At 45.6% G+C, this 24,077-nt stretch overlaps 1 protein-coding gene across 1 annotated transcript in view; it reads left to right on the forward strand.

Moving 5' to 3' along the window:
• The window catches only part of LOC144491353 (alpha-synuclein-like), a 109,625-nt gene that overhangs the window by 17,957 nt on the left and 67,591 nt on the right, over positions 1-24,077 (forward strand). The window contains exon 3 of the mRNA XM_078209050.1: positions 12,117-12,262. Within this exon, the coding sequence (XP_078065176.1) occupies positions 12,117-12,262 (146 nt within the window). The remainder of the gene's footprint in view (positions 1-12,116; positions 12,263-24,077) is intronic.

The following is a 24,077-nucleotide window of genomic DNA, read 5'->3' on the forward strand; positions in this document are numbered from 1 at the left end:
CTTGTTCCAAGCTTCCTCCAGAACCGCCGCAAAGTAATTGCGTCTCCTGCTTCTGAGAGGGATCAGAAGGAATGTTGTCGGGAAGATGGTGGGTGAACATGACCGCAGCTTGGAGAGAACAGTTATTTTCCTCCCTTCCAGTAACAGGACTTGAGTTCAAATTCCGGGATGAACATGTGGGAAAAGTTCCAGAATTTGTCATGGAGCCACCGTGCTACTTTGGTTCTTTGCCTGACTCACAGAACCTGTACATGGGCAGCAAAGGAGAGAAAGGGAGAGGGGTGATGGGGTGAGCCTGCTGCTTTTTTCGATAAATCCACATTCTAATAGCCTGCCAAAACGTACACGGAGGAAGCATTGTGAGAGCTATTGTCCCACTGTACAATCTACCGTCAGTAATCTCACGCTTGACATAAATTAACTGCATGCTCCAAAGAAGAGTCGAGTTAATTATTCATTTTGTGTTGTACTTGTCTTGGTTTCTGCGCTGGGGGCATATGTCAATTTCCAGAATCCATCAGAAGATCTTGTCGTTGCGGTGTCTGCGCATAGGTGTAATAACTTAAGGTAATGATATGTTGTGATGTTGATTTCTGCTGCCTTTCTCAGCTTGGGTCCAGGCTGAGGGTTATTCCTGAGCAAAGACTTGAATCACTCATGGCATCATCCAAAGATAGTGAGGGCCCACTGGCTTCAATTTCTTTGAGTTTACTCATGATTACAGTAAAACTGCATGCCCCGCTCTTCATAGTGACAATGTATCTCCGTCAGTTTCCTTTGAGTATTGCGTTTCAGGCTAAAATGGTGGGTAGGGAACCATTGCCAACATTTAGAATCATAGAATCCCTAGAGAAGGCCATTCTGCCCCGAGTCTGCACCGACTCTCTGACAGAGCATCTTGTGGAGACTCTCTCCCTCGCCCTAGCCCCGTAACCCCACACAATTACCATGGCTAGTCCACCTAACCTACACATCTTGGAATACAAAGGGTGGGATTTTACTGGCACGTCTGCCCAAGTTTTGTACGACCCCACCTGAGGCTAATGGAGAATGCCGTTCTCCAAGCCTTGCCTGTCCCTGGAACCAGGGCGGGCGTGCCGTTAGAATTCCGTCCTAAGGGTGTAATTTTCCTGTCCCGTCTGCCACGGGAATTGTAACAGTTGGGGACATGGACCATGCAAAGCTTCGTTGATTTTGGGCAGGGTTTTCCAGCCTTGAGGCGACGCGACTGCAAAATCCTGCCATAAAGGTCAATTTTACCATGGCCAATCAACCTTAACCTGCATATCTTTGGAGAGGAAACCCACGCAGACATGGGGAGAATGTGCAGACTCCACACAGACAGTCACCCAATGCCAGAATCAAACCCGGGTCCCTGGCGCTGTGAGGCAGTAGTACTAACCACTATGCCACTGTGCCACCCTAATTTAGGAAGAAGACATTAACAACGTCCGCAATGGGGCTGGAATTTCTGCCTTCTGTCTAATTTTAGTGAAAAAAATTGATATGAATTAAAAATAGCAACCATTTTTCAAATCACATCAACTTTCTTTCACTGGAATCAACATGGGCATGTGCTTTAACCCCCATGTGTGGTTATGCTGTCTGCTTTACAGGAAGGTAAGTTTCCAAATCATCGCAAAGGGTAATCCAACAAATGGTTAGCTATACGTAATGCAGAGTTATGTTGCTAGCTCTGTTGAGGAAAAGTTGAAGCTATGCAAGCTAAAACTACATTTTCCTGATCGGACTTTAGCTTGTTTAGTTTTCGGCCACCAAGAAACAAGAGACGCAGTCAACCCAGGTTAGTGTTGCACTGTGTCACTGAGAAGACAGTAAGAAGTTTAACAACACCAGGTTAAAGTCCAACAGGTTTATTTGGTAGCAAAAGCCACACAAGCTTTCGGAGCTCTTAGCCCCTTCTTCAGGTGAGTGGGAATTCTGTTCACAAACAGAGCTTATAAAGACACAGACTCAATTTACATGAATAATGGTTGGAATGCGAATACTTACAACTAATCAAGTCTTTAAGAAACGAAACAATGTGAGTGGAGAGAGCATCAAGACAGGCATCCCGAGGCATGGTACATTGGGGAAACTATGCAGACGCTGCGACAACGGATGAATGAACACCGCTCGACAATCACCAGGCAAGACTGTTCTCTTCCTGTTGGGGAGCACTTCAGCGGTCACGGGCATTCGGCCTCTGATATTCGGGTAAGCGTTCTCCAAGGCGGCCTTCGCGACACACGACAGCGCAGAGTCGCTGAGCAGAAACTGATAGCCAAGTTCCGCACACACGAGGACGGCCTCAACCGGGATATTGGGTTCATGTCACACTATTTGTAACTCCCACAGTTGCGTGGACCTGCAGAGTTTCACTGGCTGTCTTGTCTGGAGACAATACACATCTTTTTAGCCTGTCTTGATGCTCTCTCCACTCACATTGTTTCGTTTCTTAAAGACTTGATTAGTTGTAAGTATTCGCATTCCAACCATTATTCATGTAAATTGAGTCTGTGTCTTTATAAGCTCTGTTTGTGAACAGAATTCCCACTCACCTGAAGAAGGGGCTTAGAGCTCCGAAAGCTTGTGTGGCTTTTGCTACCAAATAAACCTGTTGGACTTTAACCTGGTGTTGTTAAACTTCTTACTGTGTTTACCCCAGTCCAACGCCGGCATCTCCACATCATCACTGAGAAGAAACATAAGGCTAGTGTTAAAAAGTTATGAAGAAGGGCGAGAGAAAGCAGTCTTTTCTGCCTTGCAAGGGAGAGATCCAAGAGGCATTTTACACGGGTGTGCCGAACCACCTTATTTGATTTGATTTTGATTTGATTTGATTTATTATTGTCACATGTATTAACATACAGTGAAAAGTATTGTTGCTTGCGCGCTATACAGACAAAGCATACCGTTCATAGAGACAGCAACAAAAGAGTGAATAAAGTTTTAGAAGCATAGAACGAGAGTAAAAGATAGAGTTAGAAGGCATGCTGGGCATACATAGCTTGCAAGAAGTCACCTCGCTCCAGCGCCATCTTGAGATAATGTAGGGTTCATGTGAAATGTGGATAGCATGTAGTGGATAGTGGGAGTGGGTGGCACAGTGCTTAGCACTGCTGCCTCACAGTGCCAGGGACCCGGGTTTGATTCCCAGCTTGGGTCACTGTCTGTGCGGAGTTTGCACATTCTCCCCGTGTCTGCGTGGGTTTTCTCCGGGTGCTCCGGTTTCCTCCCACAGTCCGAAAGACGTGCAGGTTAGATGGATTAGCCATTATAAATTTTCCCTCAGTGTACCCAAATAGGCACTGGAGTGTGACGACTGGGGGATTTTCACAGTAACTTCGTTGCAGTGTTCTCTCTTCCACCTTCTTCCGTCGGGAAAAAGATACAAAAGTCTGAGGTCGCGTACCAACCGACTCAAGGACAGTTTCTTCCCTGTTGCTGTCAGACTTTTGAATGGACTTACCTCGCACTAAGTTGATCTTTCTCTACACTCTAGCTTGACTGTAACACTACATTCTGCACTCTTTCATTTCCTTCTCTATGAACGGTATGCTTTGTCTGTATAGTATGCAAGAAACAATACTTTTCACTGTATACGAATACATATGACAATAATAAATCAAATCAACATGTAAGCCTACTTGTGACATTAATAAATAAACTTAGAACTTTAGCAGGACACTAGAACAAGGGAGGAATAGTTAAAACTGGCAAGAGGGAAGCATTTGAGATGGCCATCAAAAAGCGTTTCTTCATACTCGGAGTAACCAACACTTCCTTTAAAAAAAACCATTTCCGAGAATGTGGGCATCACCAGCTGAGCCAGCATTTGTTGCCCATCTCTAATTGCCCCTTGGAATTGATGGTGGTGAACCTCCTTCTTGACATGCCGCAGTCCTTGTGGTGTAGGTGCACCCATAGGCCTGTTGGGATACTTCGAATAGTCTCTGTGTAAAGGTGGAAGCTTAGACCTTGTTCAAGAAATTGCCAATCAGTCGTACTGTGGGTACTTTATTCTGGATGGGTGAGTGAGCTGATGGTGGAGACAGAACCTTGCCAGTTTGTAACACCACTTGTCGAGATCTGATGCAATGTATTCGCCTGTTGTGCTTGTCTTCTTGCTTCTTTTAATGATCTAATTTACGATGATAGATCTATACTTGGAATCGTAAAATGATACAGCACAGGAGGAAGTCATTCAGTTCATCATGCTGGCTCCTTGAAAGACCGAACCAATTAGTCGTTCTCCCCTGCTTTTCCTCCAGAGCCTTGTAATCTTTTCCCCTTCATGTATTTTATTTATCCAATTTCTCTTTTAGAAGTTATTATTAAAATTGTTTCGGGCATCCTTTCAAAGACTGCATTCCAGATCATAACAACATGCTCTGAAATTTTCCCCCCTTCTGTCGCCTAGGGCTCTTTTTTTCTCATTATCTTTGAGTCTATGCTCTATGCTAAGCGATTCTTTAGCCACTGGAATCTGTTGCTCCTCATTTGCTCTATCAAAACCCTTCATGATTTTGAACACCTCGATCAAATCTTCCTTTAATTTTCTCCTCCCCCAGGACAATAACCCCAGTATCTCTCATCTCTCGTCATAGCTCGTAGAATCATAGAATCCCCACAGTTCAGAAGGAGGCCATGGCCCATTGAGCCTGCACCAACAACAATCCCACCCAACCTCTATCCCAGTAACCCCATATAATTACCCCGCTAATCCCCCTGACACTAAGGGACAATTTAGCATGGCCAATCAACCTAACCTGCGTATCTTTGGAAAATGGGAGGAAACTGGAGTACCCGGAGGAAACCCATGCAGACATGGGGAGAATGTGCAAACTCCATCAGTACTTGGCCCATACCCTTGAATGTTACGACGTGCCAAGTGCTCATCTCATCCAGGTACTTCTTTAAGGGTGTGAGGCAACTCATCTCTACCACCCTCCCAGGCAGCACATTCCAGACCATCACCACCGTCTGGATAAAAATGTTTTCCTCACATCCCCCCTAAACCTCGTGCCACTTACCTTGAACATGCGTCCCCTCGTGACTGACTCTTCAGCTAAGGGGAGCACAGACAGTCACCCGAGGCTGGAATTGAACCTGGGTCCATGACGCTGTGAGGCAGCGGTGCTAACCACTGTGCCACCCCTGGTTGAAACCCTTTATCCCTGAAACCATTCTAATAAATCTCCCCTGGATCCTCGTTAAGGCCTTGACATCCTTCTTATAGCGAGATGCTCAGATCTGGACACATTCTTCCATCTGAGGCAAAACAAGTGTTTTATAAATTTTTTGCATGCCTTCCTTGGTTTTGTTATGACAGAACATCCTATTTAAGATAATCAGTCCATCTCGTACACTGGCTCATTTAGGCTTGCCAGAAGTGACATGCATTCATATGGAGGGACCCATTTTCTGCAAACAAAAGTAACATGATCAAGCTTTGCATTTTTTTCCTGGTGCTCAGGGAGCCTATAGTTCCCCATTGCTTTCTCCATGTGAATGCCTCAGCTACATGTGAGGTTTGGGAGGAGTAATTTAACGAGGAAGTATTCAATGAACGGCATAACACGAGGAAGTTCTGTAGAACAAAGGGACGTTGGCAGGATTGTCCATAGATCTCTGAAGATGGAAGGGCATGTTAGTAGGGTGGTGAAAGAGGCATGTGGGACACTTGTCTTTATCAATCAAGGCATAGATTATAAAAGCGGGGAAGTCAGGTTGGAGTTGTATTTGTGAGGCCACAGCTAGAGTACTGTGTGCAGTTCTGGTCGCCACATTATAGGAAGGATGTGATTGCACTGGAGGGGGTGCAGAGAGAATTCACCAGGATGCTGTCTGGGACGGAACATTTAAGTTATGAAGAGAAGTTGGGTTGGCTTGTGTTGTGTTTGTTGGAGCAGAGAAGACTGAGGGGCGACCTGATCGAGGTGTACAAGATTATGAAGGACATGGACAGGGTGAATAAGGAGCAGCTGTTCCCCTCAGTTGAAGGGTCAGTCACAAGGGGACGCAAGTTCAAGGTGAGAGGAGGTTTAGGGGGGATGTGAGGAAAACATTTTTACCCAGAGGGTGGTGACGGTCTGGAATGCACTGCCTGGGAGGGTGGTGGAGGCGGGTTGCCTCACATCCTTTAAAGAGTACCTGGATGAGCACTTGGCATGTCGTAACATTCAAGGCTATGGGCCAAGTGCTGGCAAGTGGGATTAGGTGGGAGGTCAGGTGTTTCTCACGTGTTGGTGCTGACTCGATGGGCTGAAGAGCCTCTTCTGCATTGTATGATTCTATGATTCAATCAGGGTTGACTTGTCAACCAATCAACCCTTTCCTCCTGTTGTATAGATTGCTGCGATCGTTTGAAATTTGGAATTCTTGGATTTATCCTGATGAGTGCAGGGTGCAATGTTTCGGTGACATGTCTCCCTTTACACCAATATTCCATGTTTTTGTACTGTATTGCCCCTATTGATAAAGCCAAGGATTCCATTTGCCATTTTAACTTAATTTACACAGGGGATTTCAAAGCTCCTGCCTTCTTCCTACTCGATCGTATTATTTAGCCATCTGAGTGCAAGAAAACAGGAGTACTTTTCAGTTTCCAAAGCACTTCCCAGCCACGGAATTATTTTTAGAAGTAGCCAGCGCTGTTGTGTCGGATTTGTGCTGAGCAATGTTGTGAAAATGATGTGTTAAACATTTGCTTTTCTTGTTCCGGATTCATTTGAAATTAATGGCTTTGATACAGAAATTTCAAACCTGGTTATTTTTAATTCCTGTTCATCAAAATGCTCACCTGGGTGAATTATTTCTTGTGAGGCACTTTATCTAAATATATAATTTACAGACAAATGAAATAAGCCAGTAGGATGTTCATTTTAATTCATGTGGGTGTCTATTTAAAAAAAAAACAAAGCCAGGTTATTGAACCGAGGGCTAGCGTGTTCATCTAGTCTCGGCTAACAATGCAAAAGGGGCAGCATGGTGGCACAGTGGTTAGCACTGCTGCCTCATAGCGCCAGGGACCCGCGTTCAATTCCGGCCTCGGGTAACTGTCTGTGTGGAGTTTGCACATTCTTCCTGTGCCTACAAGAGTTTACTCCGGGTCCTCCGGTTTCCTCACACACTCCAAAGATGTGTGGGTTAGGTTTGTTGGCTAAATTGACCCTAGTGTCAGGGGGTTAACAGGGTAAATGTGTGGGGTTACGGGGATAGGGCTTGGGTGGGATTATGGGCGGTGTAGACTCGATGGACCAAATGGCCTCCTTCTGCACTGTAGGGATTCTATGATATAAAACAAAATTCTTTTGCAATAAATAAAAAAGTACTGTGATGGTGAACCACCAGCTAATATAAAATGCATTTCTTTTCCTTTCGACCTCTTATATCAATAGTGTAGGAGAAGGGGGGCAAGGAGCTAGGAGCATTGGAGAGGGCAACTTTACAAAACCACGGTTAGATTCTCCTGGGCAGCTGGCGAGAAGTTGTTTTTGGCAGTGGTTGGGGGAGAGATGTCCCACAGTATAATGCCTCAGATACGCTTGTCAGGATTGAAGTCCGGATTCCTTTACACAACCTGCTGACATTTAATAAGTTCTTTAAACTTTACTCTCTGCCAATCGTCTGGGGCCCTGGTTTCATCGAATGAATCTTAATTAAAAATGAAATATCATTCACTGAAATATTGCAAAGGCAACTTAGTGCAGTAGCAACCTCCTTTTCAATTCCCTTTGAATAAGCGCTTGAGACATTTTGGCCTGCACAAAGGCACACTCTTCTTCATCTCAGGTTGTCTCTCGGGATGGAGGACGACTTGCTCCCATTCCAGTTCGATGAGTTCTGAAAGGGCTGATAAATCCAGTGTCTGATCTGTAGACTCTGAATTGGATCAATTTGCAGTGGCTCCAATTTTCCTTTTATTATAGAACAGAATAGAATAGAATCTCTACAGTGCAGAAAGAGGCCACTCGGCCCTTTGAGCGTGCAGTGACAACAACCCCACCCAGGCCCTATCTTTGTAACCCCACATATTTACACTGCTAGGCCCCCTGACACTAAGGGGCAATTTAGCATGGCCAGTCAACCTAACCTGCATCTCTTTGGAGTGTGGGAGGAAACCGGAACACCTGGAGGAAACCCACGCGGGCACGGGAACAAAGTGCAAACTCTACACAGACAGTTACCCGAGGCCGGGTCCCCAGCTCTGTGAGGCAGCCGTGCTAACCACTGTGCCACTGTGTCGCCCGTACAGGGTTATGAGGAACTAAACATGGCTGCTCTTTCAAAAAGCCACCCACAGGTCAGACTGAATTATCTTTCATTTCCACTCCAGTGTCAACAGGCTTTCGTCTGTCTCTTCAGACCTAAGGGCTGCAGACTCAACCCGTGTGGGGCAGGTGGTGCTTGAAGGTTTGGATGGATGGGTTGTTTGGAGATCTATATGCTCCCTCCAATGCCTCAAAATCATCTCCACAAATGCCCCTCTCGATATGTTCAATGCCTTCCCAAATGAACCCTTCTCCATTTGGTCAGTCTCAAGTAAAGGTCTCCCATGAGTTAATGAGGATGTTTGATCTCTTTGGGGATATTTTGAGGAGAAAAGTGTTCCACCTGAGCACCTGGGAGTCTTTCATCAAATCATAGAATCCCTACAGTGCAGAAGAGGCCATTCGGCCCATCAAGTCTCCACCAACTCTCTGACAGAGTATGTTATCCAGGCCATCTCCCTCGCCCTATCTCCATAACCCCACAAATTTCCCATGGCTAATCCATTTAAATTACACATCTTTTGGACACTAAGGGGCAATTTTCTATGGTCAATGCACCTCCCCTGCACATCTTTGGACTGTGTGTGGAAACTGGAACACCCGGAGGAAACCCATGCAGACACGGGGAGAATGTGCAAACCCCACACAAACAGTCACCCAAGACCAGAATTGAACCTGTTCCCTGGAGCTGTGAGGCAGCAGTGCTAACCATTGTGCTACCATGCCGCCCGTATCATGGCCAAGTTCTGAGTTGAGCAATTCCTTTGTGAGTCTGGTGTCAGGATACAAGGGACATGTTCCGCCCAGTGGAGCTGGTTCTGTGTGATCAACACCTCAATGTTAAGCAAGTTGGCGTGAGCAAGGATAGGGCTGTTGGACCAGCTATCCTGTCACTGGATTGTTAGGATCATGCTAAGGTACCGCTGTGCACAAGGGAATGAGGAAAGGAAATGTATCAAGAGGTAGTCAGATGGGCGCACGGTGGCACAGTGGTTAACACTACTGTCTCACAGCGCCGGGGACCCAGGTTCGATTCCCGCCTTGAGTCACTGTCTGTGCGGAGTTTGCACATTCTCCCCGTGTCTGTGTGGGTTTCCTCCGGGTGCTCCGGTTTCCTCCCACAGTCCAAAGATGTGCAGGTTAGGTGGATTGGCCATGCTAAATTGCCCTTTAGTGTCAGGGGGACTAGCTAGGGTAAATGCATGAGGTTATGGGGATAGGGCCTGGATGGGATTGTGGTCGGTGCAGACTCGATGGGCCGAATGGCCTCCTTCTAAACTGTAGGATTATATGGATTATGTGAAAAGATTAAGACTCACCCAGCACTGACAGTGTTGAGCGACACACAATTATTGTCTCGATGAAATAAGTTTTTTTTACTCATTCGTGGGACATGGGCGTCGCTGGCTGGGCCAGCATTTATTGCCTATCCCACGTTGCCCTTTGAGGGCAGTTGAGAGTCAGTCACATTGCTGTGGCTCTGGAGTCACATGTAGGCCAGACCAGGTAAGGGTGGCATATTTCCTTCCCTCAAGGACATTGGTGAACCAGATGGGTTTTTCTGACAATCGATAATGGTTTCATGGTCATCAGTAGATTCTTAATTCCAGGTATTGTTCATTGAATTCAAATTCCACCATCTGCCGTGGCGGGATTCGAACCCGGGTCCCCAGAACATTAGCTGAGTTTCTGGTTAATCGTCTAGCGATAATACCACTGAGCTATCACCTCCCAAATCGTCTCCAATAGCAGAGGGGTTGGTAATCTACCCTAGTTTTCCCTTATTCATAAACTATTAGAGGGATTTCTGACTCCTGATAATGCAAATTCTCCAGTTTTGATTAACTACCAAAGGATAAATATATAATGATGAAGGTCAAATCATTTTCTCTCTTACACAACCCCTTCAAGGCCCTATAACCAATGAATTTTGTGTTGGTCAGGCTTGTGTGAATGATGTTCCGCGAACCAGTTTCTACGATTGCCATGGCTCAACAAAGCTCTCCCTTTGCAGAGGCTGGATTGTAGACCCCAGGAAACTGGCAGCCAATACATCCAGCTCATCATTTCTTTAAAACAAAAATGTAAAATTGGCTGCCCTCTGTGGGGCATGCAGTAATCTTGGCCTAAGCTGTTGAGATTCGTGGCCATCTGTTCAATTTGCTGCGAGTTGGGGATAAGAAGTAGCAAAGGGATGTATTCCAAGCTGGTATCAATTTAGCTTGACTTCTTGCCCCTATCTTACTGTTACAAAGGGAGAAAGAGCTTGCATTCATATCGGCTCTTTCACAAGCTCAGTGCATCCGAAAGCACTCCATCAAAGCACCTTGTGGAAGTGTGGTCACTGTGGTAACAATGGTTCCAAAAGCAGGTCAGAGACTAGGAATACTGTGGCGAGTAACTCACTTCCTGACTCCCCAAAACCTATCCACCATCTTTATTTATTAGTCATAAGTAGCTTACATTCACATTGTAATGAAGATACTGTGAAAATCCCCTAGTCGCCACACTCCGGCACCTGTTCGGGTACGCTGAGGGAGAATTTAGCATGGCCAATCCACCTAACGCGCACATCTTTGGACTGTGGGAGGAAACCAGAGCACCCGGAGGAAACCCACACAGACATGGGGAGAACATGCAAACTCCACACAGACAGTGACCCAAGCCGGGAATCGAACCCGGGTACCTGGTGCTGTGAGGCAGCAATGCTAACCACCGTGTTACCGTGCCACCCCAAGGCACAAGACAGAAGTGTGATGCAATACTCCCAACTTGCCTGGATGGGTGCAGCTCCAACAACACTCAAGAAGCTCAACACCATCCAGGACAAAGCAGCCCGCTTGATTGACAGCGCATCTACAAACAACCACTCCCTCCACCACTGACGCTCAGTAGCAGCAGTGTGTACTATCTACAAGATGCACTGCAGCAATTCACCAAGATTCTTTAAACAGCATCTTCCAAACCCAGGACCACTTCCATCTAAAAGGGCAAGGGCAGCAGATACATGGGAACACCACCACCATCTGCAAGTTCCCCTCCAAACCACTCACCGTCCTGACTTGGAAATATATTGCCGTTCCTTCATAGTCGCTGGGTCAAAATCCTGGAATTCCCCCCCAGGTTAACCTTTTGAGGTGGGCTGAGGGATAAATGTCGACCAAGATTATCCTTTATCAGGCAGAAGTGATAAGAATACTCTTGATAAATGGAATGGCATTGGTGATGACACAAAGCTTGGTGGGAGGGTGAGCTGTGAGGTGGATGCAGAGATGCTTCAGTGTGACTTGGACAAGTTGAGTGAGGGCGCAAGTGCATGGGGGGAAGGCAGGATCAGGCTATTGAGTTGGATGATCAGCCATGATCATAACAAATGGTGGAGTTGGCTCAAAGGGCCAAATGGCCTCTTCCTGCTCCTATTTTTATGTGATGACTGTGCCTTCGGCTGCCTCGGCCCTTTGCTCTGAAGTTCTCTCCTGAAAACTCTCCGTTCTCCCTCTAGGATTCTCCTTAAAACGCAACCATGTTGGAGCTTCATGTCACTTCTCCTCACATGCTTATATATGGCTCAATGTCAAATTTAATGAAGCACCTTGGGGCTTGGGGGGGTGCGGTTTGCTATGTTAAAGGCACTATGTAAATGCAAGTTGTTGTTGACTGGCGTTGTAATAAAATCTTCTCATCTGAAAATTGCAAACCTTTTAAAAATGGATTTTAAAAATGACTGATTTGTGGCTGGTACTGTTTCAGTGGCATTTCTGTGCAGGGCTGGGAGGGATGACCCTCCTTGAACTGTGAGTTTTTAATCAGACAGACTATTTCCTCTGGTTATTTTGTCAGTGGCTGAGAAGACCAAAGAGCAGGCGTCTCTTGTAGGAGGAGCCGTGGTGACAGGAATGTCTACAGTTGCTCAGAAAACAGTGGAAGGAGCTGGGAACATTGCAGCTGCTACCGGACTGGTGAAGAAGGATCAATTGGTGAAACAGGTTCGCTTTTTAACATTCATTTCCAATTTATATCCCCCCCACATTGGCCGGGGTAATACCCACAATATTCCCACCTCCCTCAAATCTCGTTGGTCTGGACATTATTGAATGTTGTACTCCTTTCACATTGCAATGAGCTTCACTGTTTGACGTCACCATCATCTGAACATAATCTTTTATTTCTCGAGAGACGTGAATGGCCAAAGGCTTCATAGGATTACTCAAGCATGGCATGGTTATGTTAAGAACCATTTCTCGATCATGATAGAGAGCAGGAGCTAAGCAAAGCCGATAATAGCAACACCAAACATGCAGGATGGACTTGATTGTGCAGTGGTTAGCACTGCTGCTTCACAGCGCCAGAGAACCAGGTTTGATTCCCGGCTCTGTGCGGAGTTTGCATGTTCTTCCAGTGTCTGCATTGGTTTCCTCCGGGCGTTCCAGTTTCCTTCCACAGTCCGAAAGACGTGCTGGTTAGGTGCATTGGCCATGTGAAATTCTCCCTCAGCATACCCGAACAGGTGTGGCAACTCAGGGATTTTCACAGTAACTTTACTGCAGTGTTAATGTAAGCCTACTCGTGACACTAATAAACGTTAACCTTTAAAAACTTTAACTTATTTTAAACATCGGCGGTGCAGTGAACCATCTCTCATGGGAATATTTAACTCCCTGTTCTGGCATTAGCTAGTGGGCAGTATTTGAGTGGCAGTTAGATTGATACACACCTAGGAGTTGGAAAAACATCTGGTAGCGGAAAATACTCATCCTCAGCGTTATGTAGTGAATAGGTCATGTGTGCTTTGAAAGTAGGATCATTTAGGGCCAGAGAAGATGTGTGACACAGCATCAGTGGGTCACGTTTCATGGTAAGGCTATTGAGATGAGCTTCAAAACCAAATTCAGAGCTTACAGCAGCTTATATTCGGTGGTTTTAGGTAAATATGTCAACACCTGGATAAGTTATAAGTTTATTTATTAGCCTTACAAGTAGGCTTACGTTAACATTCCAACTAAATTACTGTGAAAATCCTCCAGTCGCCACACTCCGGCACCTGTACAGGTACACTGAGGGAGAATTTAGCATGGCCAATGCATCTAATCAGTGCGAATTTCGGACTGTTCGAGGAAACCGGAGCACCCGGAGACAACCCACACAGTCACAGGGCGAACATACAAACTCAGCACAGACAGTGACCCAAGCCGAGAATCGAACCTGGGTCCCTTGCGCTGTGAGGTAGCAGTGTAAACCATTGTGCCACAGTGCCACCCACAATTGGGATATGGAACATTGCCCATTTTGAAGCTTGGGAGAATCCTATGCAAGTAATTTTTTAAAGAAGAGCACCCAGGATCTATGGTTTTATTAATGGAAGAATAGAGTCCATAGAGTGATGGAAGCAAATTCAATAGTGACGTTCCAGAGGAAATTGGATAAATGTTTGAAGGAAAAAAATGACAGGGTTCTGGAGAAAGAATAGGATTAATTGGATAATTCTACCAAAGAGCCAGCACAGACATGGGGGTGGCAATAGCCTCCTTCTGTGTTGTATCATTCCAGGGTTCCAATCCTATGACATGTCTTGTTCCTTGCATTTGAAGGAGAGAGCCTCCCTGAAACATGCATAAATCCTTCACTTCTTCAATACTTGTTTCCATTAGCTGGCCACTGGTGTCTTGGTACCTGCAGGAAATGTTTGAGGACATCTCTCACTGAGGATATAATAGTTTAGTTGCCTCTTTAACAGAATCAATTCTGATGTTGCGTTGCAGGATGACATTTCATACTTGCAACAGAACTGAGTAATATCTGGGGGCTAAACAAGCAGGCATTCAATCTCAATACAACAATGTTCAAACATTTCAGAATATTTCAGAAATACCTATCTCCGCAGTTAATATTTGAGCCATCGCACTTGACAAACTGGCAGTGAAATAAGCAGCTAAAAGATAAGTGCACCATCTTCCTGTAATCGATGGATGGAGCACCACTCGGCAATTATTCGCCACTGAGGATCATACTGTAATTTGAGGTTGGTGTTGGAATGCATTTAAAAACAAAAGGGCTTTTCCCTTCACCTCTTCTACAGTAGTAATGCCATTGGAGAAAGTCACAAGGGAGGCCCTTTACGCCTGTGATTCTGCTAACTCTGACGAACATACAAATTAGGAGCAGGAGCCAGCCATAGGGCCCATTCCAGCCTGTTCCGCCACTCGGTAAGATCATAGCTGATCCGATTGTGGTCTCAATTCCATATTCCCACCTACCCCTAATAACCTTTGACTCCCTTGTTAGTCAGGATCTATCTATCTCTGCCTTAAAACCACCCAGTTACCATAGTGGCATGGTAGCACAGTGGTTAGCACTGCTGCTTCACAGTGCCAGGGACCTGGGTTTGTTTACTGGGCTTGACTTACTGTCTGTGTGGAGTTTGCATGTTCTCCCCGTGTCTGCGTGGGTTTCCTCCCACATTCTCAAAGATGTGCTGGTGAGGTGTACTAACCCGGACAGGCGCTGGACGGTGGCAACTAGGGGAATTTCACAATAACTTCATTGCAGTGTTAATGTAAGCCTTACTTGTGACTAATAAATAAACTTTAAAACAAAATTAGGGGAATTTCACAGTAACTTCATTGCAGTGTTAATGTAAGCCTTACTTGTGACAAATAAATAAACTTAAAACTTTACTTTAAAATTATTTCATGACCTTACCTCCACTGCTGTCCAGGGAAGACAGCTCCAGAGTCTCACAACCATCTGAAAAAAAACACTTCTCCTCATCGCTGTCTTAAATGGGCAACCCCTTACTTTTAAACTGCATCCACCAGTTCCAGTCTCTTCAGCAGAACAATGTATTATGATCCAATTTTCCTGCTCTTTCCGTGTCTGTTTGGTTTTACTTTTTATTGAAATTTCCTTTCTTTTTGTAAAAAGGAAGAACTTGCCTTCATGTAGTGTGACCATCGAACATTCCAAAGTACATTTCTGCGCTTTTACAAGTGTAGTCACTGTTGAAATATAGGGATCTTCAATAATCCATTTGCTTCGAGCAAGGTCCCACAAACAGCAATGTGATAGATGGACCAATAAATTGTTTCGTTGGTGTTCATTGAGAAATAAACATTGGTGCAGACAATGGGATAACTACTCTGCTAATCTTTGAGTCGTGCCATTGAATCTCTTGCGTCCACCTAAGAAGCCGGACAGGGTCTCGGTTTCAATACCCCATTCGAAAGGCAATACCTCCAACAGCGCTAAACTGAGGTGTCAACATTGATTTAGTGCTGAGGTTTCCAGAGTGGACCCTCAGCCTTCTGACTCTGAGGCAAGAGTGCTGCTACTGCTGAGTTATGGTGGGCACAATTCCAATAAGACATGAAGCACTTGGAGTTAACGCAGAAATCCAATAATTGTTGGAAGACAACTGCAGTTAGTATCTGCGACATCCCAATATATTCATGATGTGGAGATGCCGGCGATGGATTGGGGTGGGCACAGTAAGAAGTTTCACAACATCAGGTTCAAGTCCAACACGTTTATTTGGAATCACGAGCTTTCACCTGATGAAGGAGAGGCGCTCCAAAAGCTCATGATTCCAAATAAGTCTGTTGGACTTTCACCTGGTGTTGTGAGACTTCTGACAGTCCCAATATATTGACCCAGGAATGATCCCTCTGCACAATGGGCCAAGTGCAGAACCATAGAAACCATAGAATCCCTTAAGTGCAGAAGGAGGCCATTCGGTCCATTGAGTCTGCACTGACTCTCTGAAAGAGCATCCTACCCAGGCCCACTTGTCCTAACCCTACCCAGTTACCATGGCTAATCCACCCATGGGCAAGATATAGCACGAGTTGCACAAAGTATTGACAGGCTTGGGATACATAGGGTCATACAGTACAGAAGAGACCCTTCAGTCCATCAAGTCTGCACCAACAAAACCACACTAAATCTGCACTAATCCCATTTTTCAGCACTTGGCCCATAGCCTTGAATGTTATGACATTTCAAGTGTCCATCTACATACTTTTAAAAGGTTTTGAGAATTTCCGCCTCTCAGGCAGTGCATTCCAGACTCCCACCACCCTCTGGATGAAAAGATTTTTCCTCAGATCCCCTCCAAACCACCTGCCCCTCACCTTAAAATTATACCTCCTCATTATTGACCCTTCAACTAAGAGAAACAGCTGTTTTCTATTCACCCTGTCCATACCTGTTGGTGTGGAGTTTGCACGTTCTCCCCGTGTTTGCGTGGGTTTCCTCCGGGTGCTCTGGTTTCCTCCCACACTCCAAAGATGTGCGGGTTAGGTGGATTGGCCATGCTAAATTGCCCCTTAGCGTCAGGGGGACTGGCTAGGGTAAATGCGTGGGGTTATGGGGATAGGGCCTGGGTGGGATTGAGGTCGGTGCAGACTCGATGGGCTGAATGCCCTCCTTCTATGATTCTACCCTCATCATCCTATACACCTCAGTCAGATCCCTCCCTCAGCCTTCTCTGCTCTCAAGAAAACAACCCGAGCCTATCCAGCTTCTCAATGAATTCATTACCACAGGAAGTGGTTGATGCCAAAACATTGAATATATTCAAGTGGCGGCTGGATATAGCACTTGGGGTGAATGGGATCAAAGGTTATGGGGAGAAAGCAGGATTAGACTATTGAGTTGGATGATCAGCTATGATCATGATGAATGGCGGAGCAGGCTCGAAGGGGCAAACGGCCTCTTCCTGCTCCTATCTTCTATGTTTCTATGTTTCTCCTCATAGTTCCATCCCATGTCATACCAGCCTTCAGAAAATTTGGACACAGATATTAAATATTCTGCCAGCATTACCAGGAAAGTTAAGAACCCAGGTCCCTGGCGCTGTGAAGCAGCAGTGCTAACCACTGTCATTGTGGGAATGTTTTGAATCCACGTGTGTAGCACTTTATAAATTTTTGTCAGGCTCCTAGCAAGTTGAGAGTGTGAACCTGTACCCGTCTGTCAGGTGGGTAGCTCAAGATTGCAGGTCACTAACTGTCAACTTGTTCCACAGCGGCTGCTCAATTGAACTCAACTCAGATACTGAAGCAGTTCATGTTCAAATGCAGCAAGATCTGGACAATATCCAGGCTTGGGCTGACAAGTGGCAAGTAACATTCGTGCCACACAAATGCCAGGCAATAATCATCACCAATAAGAGACACTGTAACCACCGCCCCTTGACATTCAATGGTGCAACCATCACTGAATCCCCCACTGTCAACATCCTGGGGTTACTATTGACCAGAAACTCAACTGGACTCACCACATAAACACAGTGGCTACTAGAGCAGGTCAGAGGCTAGGAATTCTGTGGTGAGTAACTCACCTCCTAACTCCCAAGAGCCTATCCACCATCTACAAGGCACAAGTCAGGAGTGTGATGGAATACTCCCCACTTGCCTGGATGGGTGCAGCTCCAACAACACTCAAGAAACTGGACACCATCCAGGACAAAGCAGCCCATTTGATTGGCACCACATCTACAAACATTCAATCCCTCCACCACTGATGCTCAGTATCAGCAGTGTGTACTATCTACAAGATGCACTGCAGCAATTCACCAAAGATCCTTAGACAGCACCTTCCAAATCCACGACCACTTCCATCTAGAAAGGACAAAGGCAGCAGATAAATGGGAACACCACCACCTGCAAGTTCCCCTCCAAGCCACCCACCATTCTGACTTCAAAATATATCGGCCTTTCTATCTCAGTCACTGGGTCAAAATCCAGCAGATGGACAGCAGCAATTCAAGAAGGCAGCTCACCACCACCTTCTCAAGAGCAACTAGGGATGAGCAATAAATGCTGAAAGAAGTCTCACAACACCAGGTTAAAGTCCAACAGGTTTATTTGGTAGCACATTTGGCTTGTGCTACCAAATAAACCTGTTGGACTTTAACCTGGTGTTGTGAGACTTCTTTCTGTGCTTACCCCAGTCCAACGCCGGCATCTCCACATAATAAATGCTGGCCAGCCAGCGATGCCTATGTCCCACGAATGAATAAAAAAAAACTTGTTCCACAGCTAACTGCTCAACCAGGTGAAACACTGGCAGAACCCTTCAGTTCTTACACTGCCTCACATAGAAAAGCATACTTCAATAGAGCACACATTCAAGCTGCAATTTACAGTTGCCACACCCAAGTTGAAGCGTTTTGAGGTCGCTGAGTGATTCCTAGAATGGTCTTCATCCTCCTCCCCCACCACCCTTCACCTTTGAGGTTTGGACAGATGTGTCATTCTCTGAGCGAAGAGAAGATGAAAGCAATGTTCATGCTGAGAAATGCATTAATCATCTGTCTGATAGATGTGTGTGACCAGTAATTTAGTCGGCATTACAGTGCTAACAGAACGAATCACAGGCGTTATAGCTGAGAATAAAGATAACTCTAAAAACCACCAATGGTGTTATCCCTGTGTTTCAAGTTGCCCTTGCCACAGATGGCAAAATCTATGCCACTGACTGCCTGCTGAGCCTGTCTTTGGCTGGTAGGTTTACAAAGGTCTGTGCATATGGTCTGATGCTTGATATTGTTCCTGGCAGGTCATCTCAACCAGAAATACTAGATCTGAGGCACTTCAAAAACAGTTAAATATATTTTTTTAATAAGCCGCTGAGATTAAATTTGAAATGAAGATGGAAGATGGTACAAATAAATGAAATTTTGCAGTTTCTTAAAAAAAAATTGTGATTAAGCACTGCAAAAAAAACTTAAAAGCCACTTGAAGACCTCCTTCACTCATGGGGCTTTGGGATGGGAATAAGGTGGAAAGAGTGATACCAGCAAAATTGTGCTCAGTGTTCATTTTTCAATATTTTTGGGTTAAATCTAGGCTCAGGCTATGGTACAAAAAGGACATAAGCCTTCACACCTGCAAAACACAGCAGATTGTGCAGCCCAGCAGGATATTGGCACAAGAGCAGCCCTTCCAATTCTGCATCATTCCCAGCGAGTTCTCCTGAGCCAATTCTGTTTTTTTTTATTTGCTTTGTTCTCTGAAATAAGAGGCAGATAAGAGGATTTTTAATTAAGTCTAGACGCACTGGCATTGTCTTTCCCAATACTTAGCCCCAAGCCAACATGAAAAGAACAAAGAACAAAGAAAATTACAGCACAGGAACAGACCCTTCGGCCCTCCAAGCCTGCACCGACCATGCTGCCCGTCCGAACTAAAACCCCCTACCCTTCCGGGGACCATATCCCTCCATTCCCATCCTATTCATGTATTTGTCCAAGCGCCCCTTAAAAGTCACTGTCGTACCTGCTTCCACTACCTCCCCTGGCAGCAAGTTCCAGACCTCCACCACCCTCTGTGTAAAAAACTTGCCTCGTACATCTCCTTTAAACCTTGCCCCTCGCACCTTAAACTTATGTCCCCTAGTAATTGAATCTTCCACCCTGGGAAAAAGCTTCTGACTATCCAAAAGGACAAACTATTTGGCCATTATCGCATTGCTGTTTGTGGGAGCTACTTGTGTTCCATTCAAATTGGCTGCATCACAACAGTGGCTACACTTCAAAGTGGTTCATTGGCTGAGAAGAGTTTGGGCTATCTCATAGTGAGGAAAGACACTATCTAAATGCAAGCTTTTTTATCCCTTTCACACTGGCTGAGATAACAAACAGGATGGGTGAGATTCTCTGGCCTATAGCCACGTGTTTCCCATTTTCGGGAGGTGGCGCATTGTTTGCTAGCGGTGGGATTCTCTGGTCCCGCCACAGTCAAAGGGAATTCCCACTGATGCCACCCCATGCCGGCGGGAACCCCGCGGGCAGGGGTGCGCAGCCGGCGGGACTGGAGAATCCCACCAGCGTGAACGGCCGGAGATTTCCGGCTGACACATTGTGGATTGAACCTGGAATTATCCAGGTCCCTGTGGCTCAGTTCGACATGAGACACTGGGGTTATGATTGGCTGAGTCACCGGATAAATGTGTGAATTGATCATTAAGATAAGAGCAAAATATTGCAGATGCTGCAATCTGAAACAAAAACCGTGGTGCACCAAAAAAGTTTCTTTGTTGGTTAAAAAGAAAAAGGAGGCTTATGTTCGGATGAGACGTGAGCACTCGGGTAGTGCACTAGAAAGCTTTAGATTGGCTAAGAGGGAGTTGAAGAGCGAGCTTAGAAGGGCTAAAAGGGGACATGAGAAGACTTTGGCGGATAGGGTTAAAGAGAATCCTAAGGCGTTCTATAGGTATGTCAAGAACAGAAGGTTGGTTAGGGCAAGTTTAGGGCCAGTTATAGATGGCAGAGGGAAGTTATGTGTGGAACCGGAGGAGATTGGTGAAGCATTGAACCAATATTTCTCTTCGGTGTTCACGCAAGGGGACATGAATATAGCTGAGGAGGACACTGGGTTGCAGGGGAGTAGAATAGACAGTATTACAGTTGATAAGGAGGATGTGCAGGATATTCTGGAGGGTCTGAAAATAGATAAATCCCCTGGTCCGGATGGGATTTATCCAAGGATTCTCTGGGAGGCAAGTGAAGTGATTGCAGAGCCTCTGGCTCTGATCTTCAAGTCGTCGTTGGCCTCTGGTATAGTACCAGAAGATTGGAGGTTAGCGAATGTTGTCCCATTGTTTAAGAAGGGGAACAGAGACTTCCCCGGGAATTATAGACCGGTGAGTCTCACTTCTGTTGTCGGCAAGATGTTGGAAAAAATTATAAGGGATAGGATTTATAGTTATTTGGAGAGTAATGAATTGATAGGTGATAGTCAGCATGGTTTTGTGGCAGGTAGGTCGTGCCTTACTAACCTTATTGAGTTTTTTGAGAAAGTGACCAAGGAGGTGGATGGGGGCAAGGCAGTGGACGTGGTATATATGGATTTTAGTAAGGCGTTTGATAAGGTTCACCATGGTAGGCTTCTGCAGAAAATGCAGATGTATGGGATTGGGGGTGATCTAGGAAATTGGATCAGGAATTGGCTAGCGGATAGGAAACAGAGGGTGGTGGTTGATAGTAAATATTCATCATGGAGTGCGGTTACAAGTGGTGTACCTCAGGGATCTGTTTTGGGGCCACTGCTGTTTGTAATATTTATTAATGATCTGGATGAGGGTATAGTTGGGTGGATTAGCAAATTTGCTGATGACACCAAAGTCGGTGGTGTGGTAGACAGTGAGGAAGGGTGTCGTAGTTTGCAGGAAGACTTAGACAGGTTGCAAAGTTGGGCCGAGAGGTGGCGGATGGAGTTTAATGCGGAGAAGTGTGAGGTAATTCACTTTGGTAGGAATAACAGATGTGTTGAGTATAGGGCTAACGGGAGGACTTTGAATAGTGTGGAGGAGCAGAGGGATCCAGGTGTATGTGTGCATAGATCCCTGAAAGTTGGGAATCAAGTAGATAAGGTTGTTAAGAAGGCATATGGTGTCTTGGCGTTTATTGGTAGGGGGATTGAATTTAGGAGTCGTAGCGTTATGTTGCAACTGTACACAACTCTGGTGCGGCCGCACTTGGAGTACTGTGTGCAGTTCTGGTCCCCACATTACAGGAAGGATGTGGAGGCTTTGGAGAGGGTGCAGAGGAGGTTTACCAGGATGTTGCCTGGTATGGAGGGGAGATCCTATGAGGAGAGGCTGAGGGATTTGGGATTGTTTTCGCTGGAAAGGCGGCGGCTAAGAGGGGATCTTATTGAAACATATAAGATGATTAGAGGTTTAGATAGGGTGGATAGTGATAGCCTTTTTCCTCTGATGGAGAAATCCAGCACGAGGGGGCATGGCTTTAAATTGAGGGGGGGTAGTTATAGAACCGATGTCAGGGGTAGGTTCTTTACCCAGAGGGTGGTGAGGGATTGGAATGCCCTGCCAGCATCAGTAGTAAATGCGCCTAGTTTGGGGGCGTTTAAGAGATCCGTAGATAGGTTCATGGACGAAAAGAAATTGGTTTAGGTTGGAGGGTCACAGTTTTTTTTTTTAACTGGTCGGTGCAACATCGTGGGCCGAAGGGCCTGTTCTGCGCTGTAATGTTCTATGTTCTATGTTCTAAAAACAGAAAGTGCTGGAAAATCTCAGCAGGTCTGACAGCATCTGTGGAGAGACAGAATAGAGCCAACGTTTCGAGTCTGGATGACCCCTCCATCATTAATCGTGTTCAGTTCTATTTGCGGGTGACACAGTATTAGAAGCGGCTACTTTTTGAGATGGAGCCATTTAGATGTCTGGCAGCTAAATAAAACATGATTGAAAATAAAACAGAATTATATCATGTGCGAGGCCCTTTGATTTTTTTTAAAAATTGAATTACCAAGAGAAAAATGGGATACCTGGGAATAATTACAATGGTTTAATGCAATCGGAAAGTTTGGATAACTCCACAAAATGTGCAGGAGAAGTTAAATCCATTTACAAACTCTGCCTCACTCTCAATACTTTCTTAATATCAATCAAGGTCGTTGATTTTTGTGCTTTTACCTCTTTTTATAAAGTAACCTTTGAGGGTTTAATTTGGTTCAGTTAGATTGAGTTCTGTGTAGGCAGTGGCATGTGTTGGTGCTGATGGAGCATGATGTGCACTGAATGCGAATGGGATTGTGTTCCAGTTCAGAGGTTGTCACAGTGAACTAGCCGAGGAAAGATCAGGGGTGGGAGTTTACGGCCTCGCTTGTGCCGAGACTGGAAAATCCCGCCCGACGTCAACGGACCTTCCCATTGTCCGCCCCTCGCCTGCTCCGATTCCTGTAGTGGGCGGGGCGGTAGAATTCCGGGGTCGGGGGGGGGGTCACAATTTGAAGTTTTATAAGGTCAGATCTGGAATTGAGGGGAATTTTCCCAGACCCGCTTGCCACATGAATCATAGCGGACGGCCAGGGGTTGGGGGGCGGGGGGTGCAAACCATGCAAATGTCCGTTGACCTTGGGCGGGATTTTCCGGTTTTAGGGTGAACACGGCCGTGCGGTGTTTTATTTTTCCAAAGAATAGTGGTTCTCTGGAACAGATTGCCAAATTGTGTGGTGGGCATTGATTTTCTGAACTTCATCAAACAAGACCTGGGCTTATTTCTGTCTGGACTGGTGATTACTTTCTACAAAAGATATCTTACCACAATTAACTCAGGCTAGAGTAAGCTCCTGAACAGATTCCGTCGCTTGGGAGAAGGGATTTAGGGAGGAGTTTCCTAGATTATTTTTTCCCCTGGATTTTATTCGTCTCTCCAAACTGATCACATGATTTTTGGAAGGTGGGGGAAATATATATACTGTGAGATATAAGATATGGCAACTGCATTGATCAGGCTGGATGGACTGGCATCTCTCTCACGTTCGTACTGAAAAGATTCAAGATTGCAACACCATTGGTGGATAATTGATAAGTGGTCTGTTTCGGGGTTGTGTTTTCTCTGTACTTCCCTTTCTTGACAAATCTCGTCTTGAGTTGTCCCCTTGAGATTTGGTTAGATAAAAGGGTTTTTAACCAAGCCTGGGTGCACTCGCATTGTGCACTGGCGAATAGGAGGCAGCATAGTGGTATTCTCCCTGGATTAGTGATCCAGAGACCCAGGGCAATGCTCTGGGGACCCGGGTTTGAATCCCACCGCGGCAGATATTGAAATTTGAATTTAGTAGAAATCTGGAATTAAAAGTCTAATGACGACCAAGAAACAATTGTTGTAAAAACCCACCTGGTCCACAAATGCCCTTCAGAGAAAAGTTTTTGAAGTTTATTTATTGGTGTCACAAATAGGTTTACATTAACACTGCAATGAAGTTACTGTGAAAATCCCCTAGTCGCCACACTGCAGCGCCTGTTCGGGTACACTGAGGGAAACTTTAGCATGGC

Source organism: Mustelus asterias, chromosome 1 (assembly GCF_964213995.1).
Source record: "Mustelus asterias chromosome 1, sMusAst1.hap1.1, whole genome shotgun sequence".
Lineage (NCBI taxonomy): Eukaryota > Metazoa > Chordata > Chondrichthyes > Carcharhiniformes > Triakidae > Mustelus > Mustelus asterias.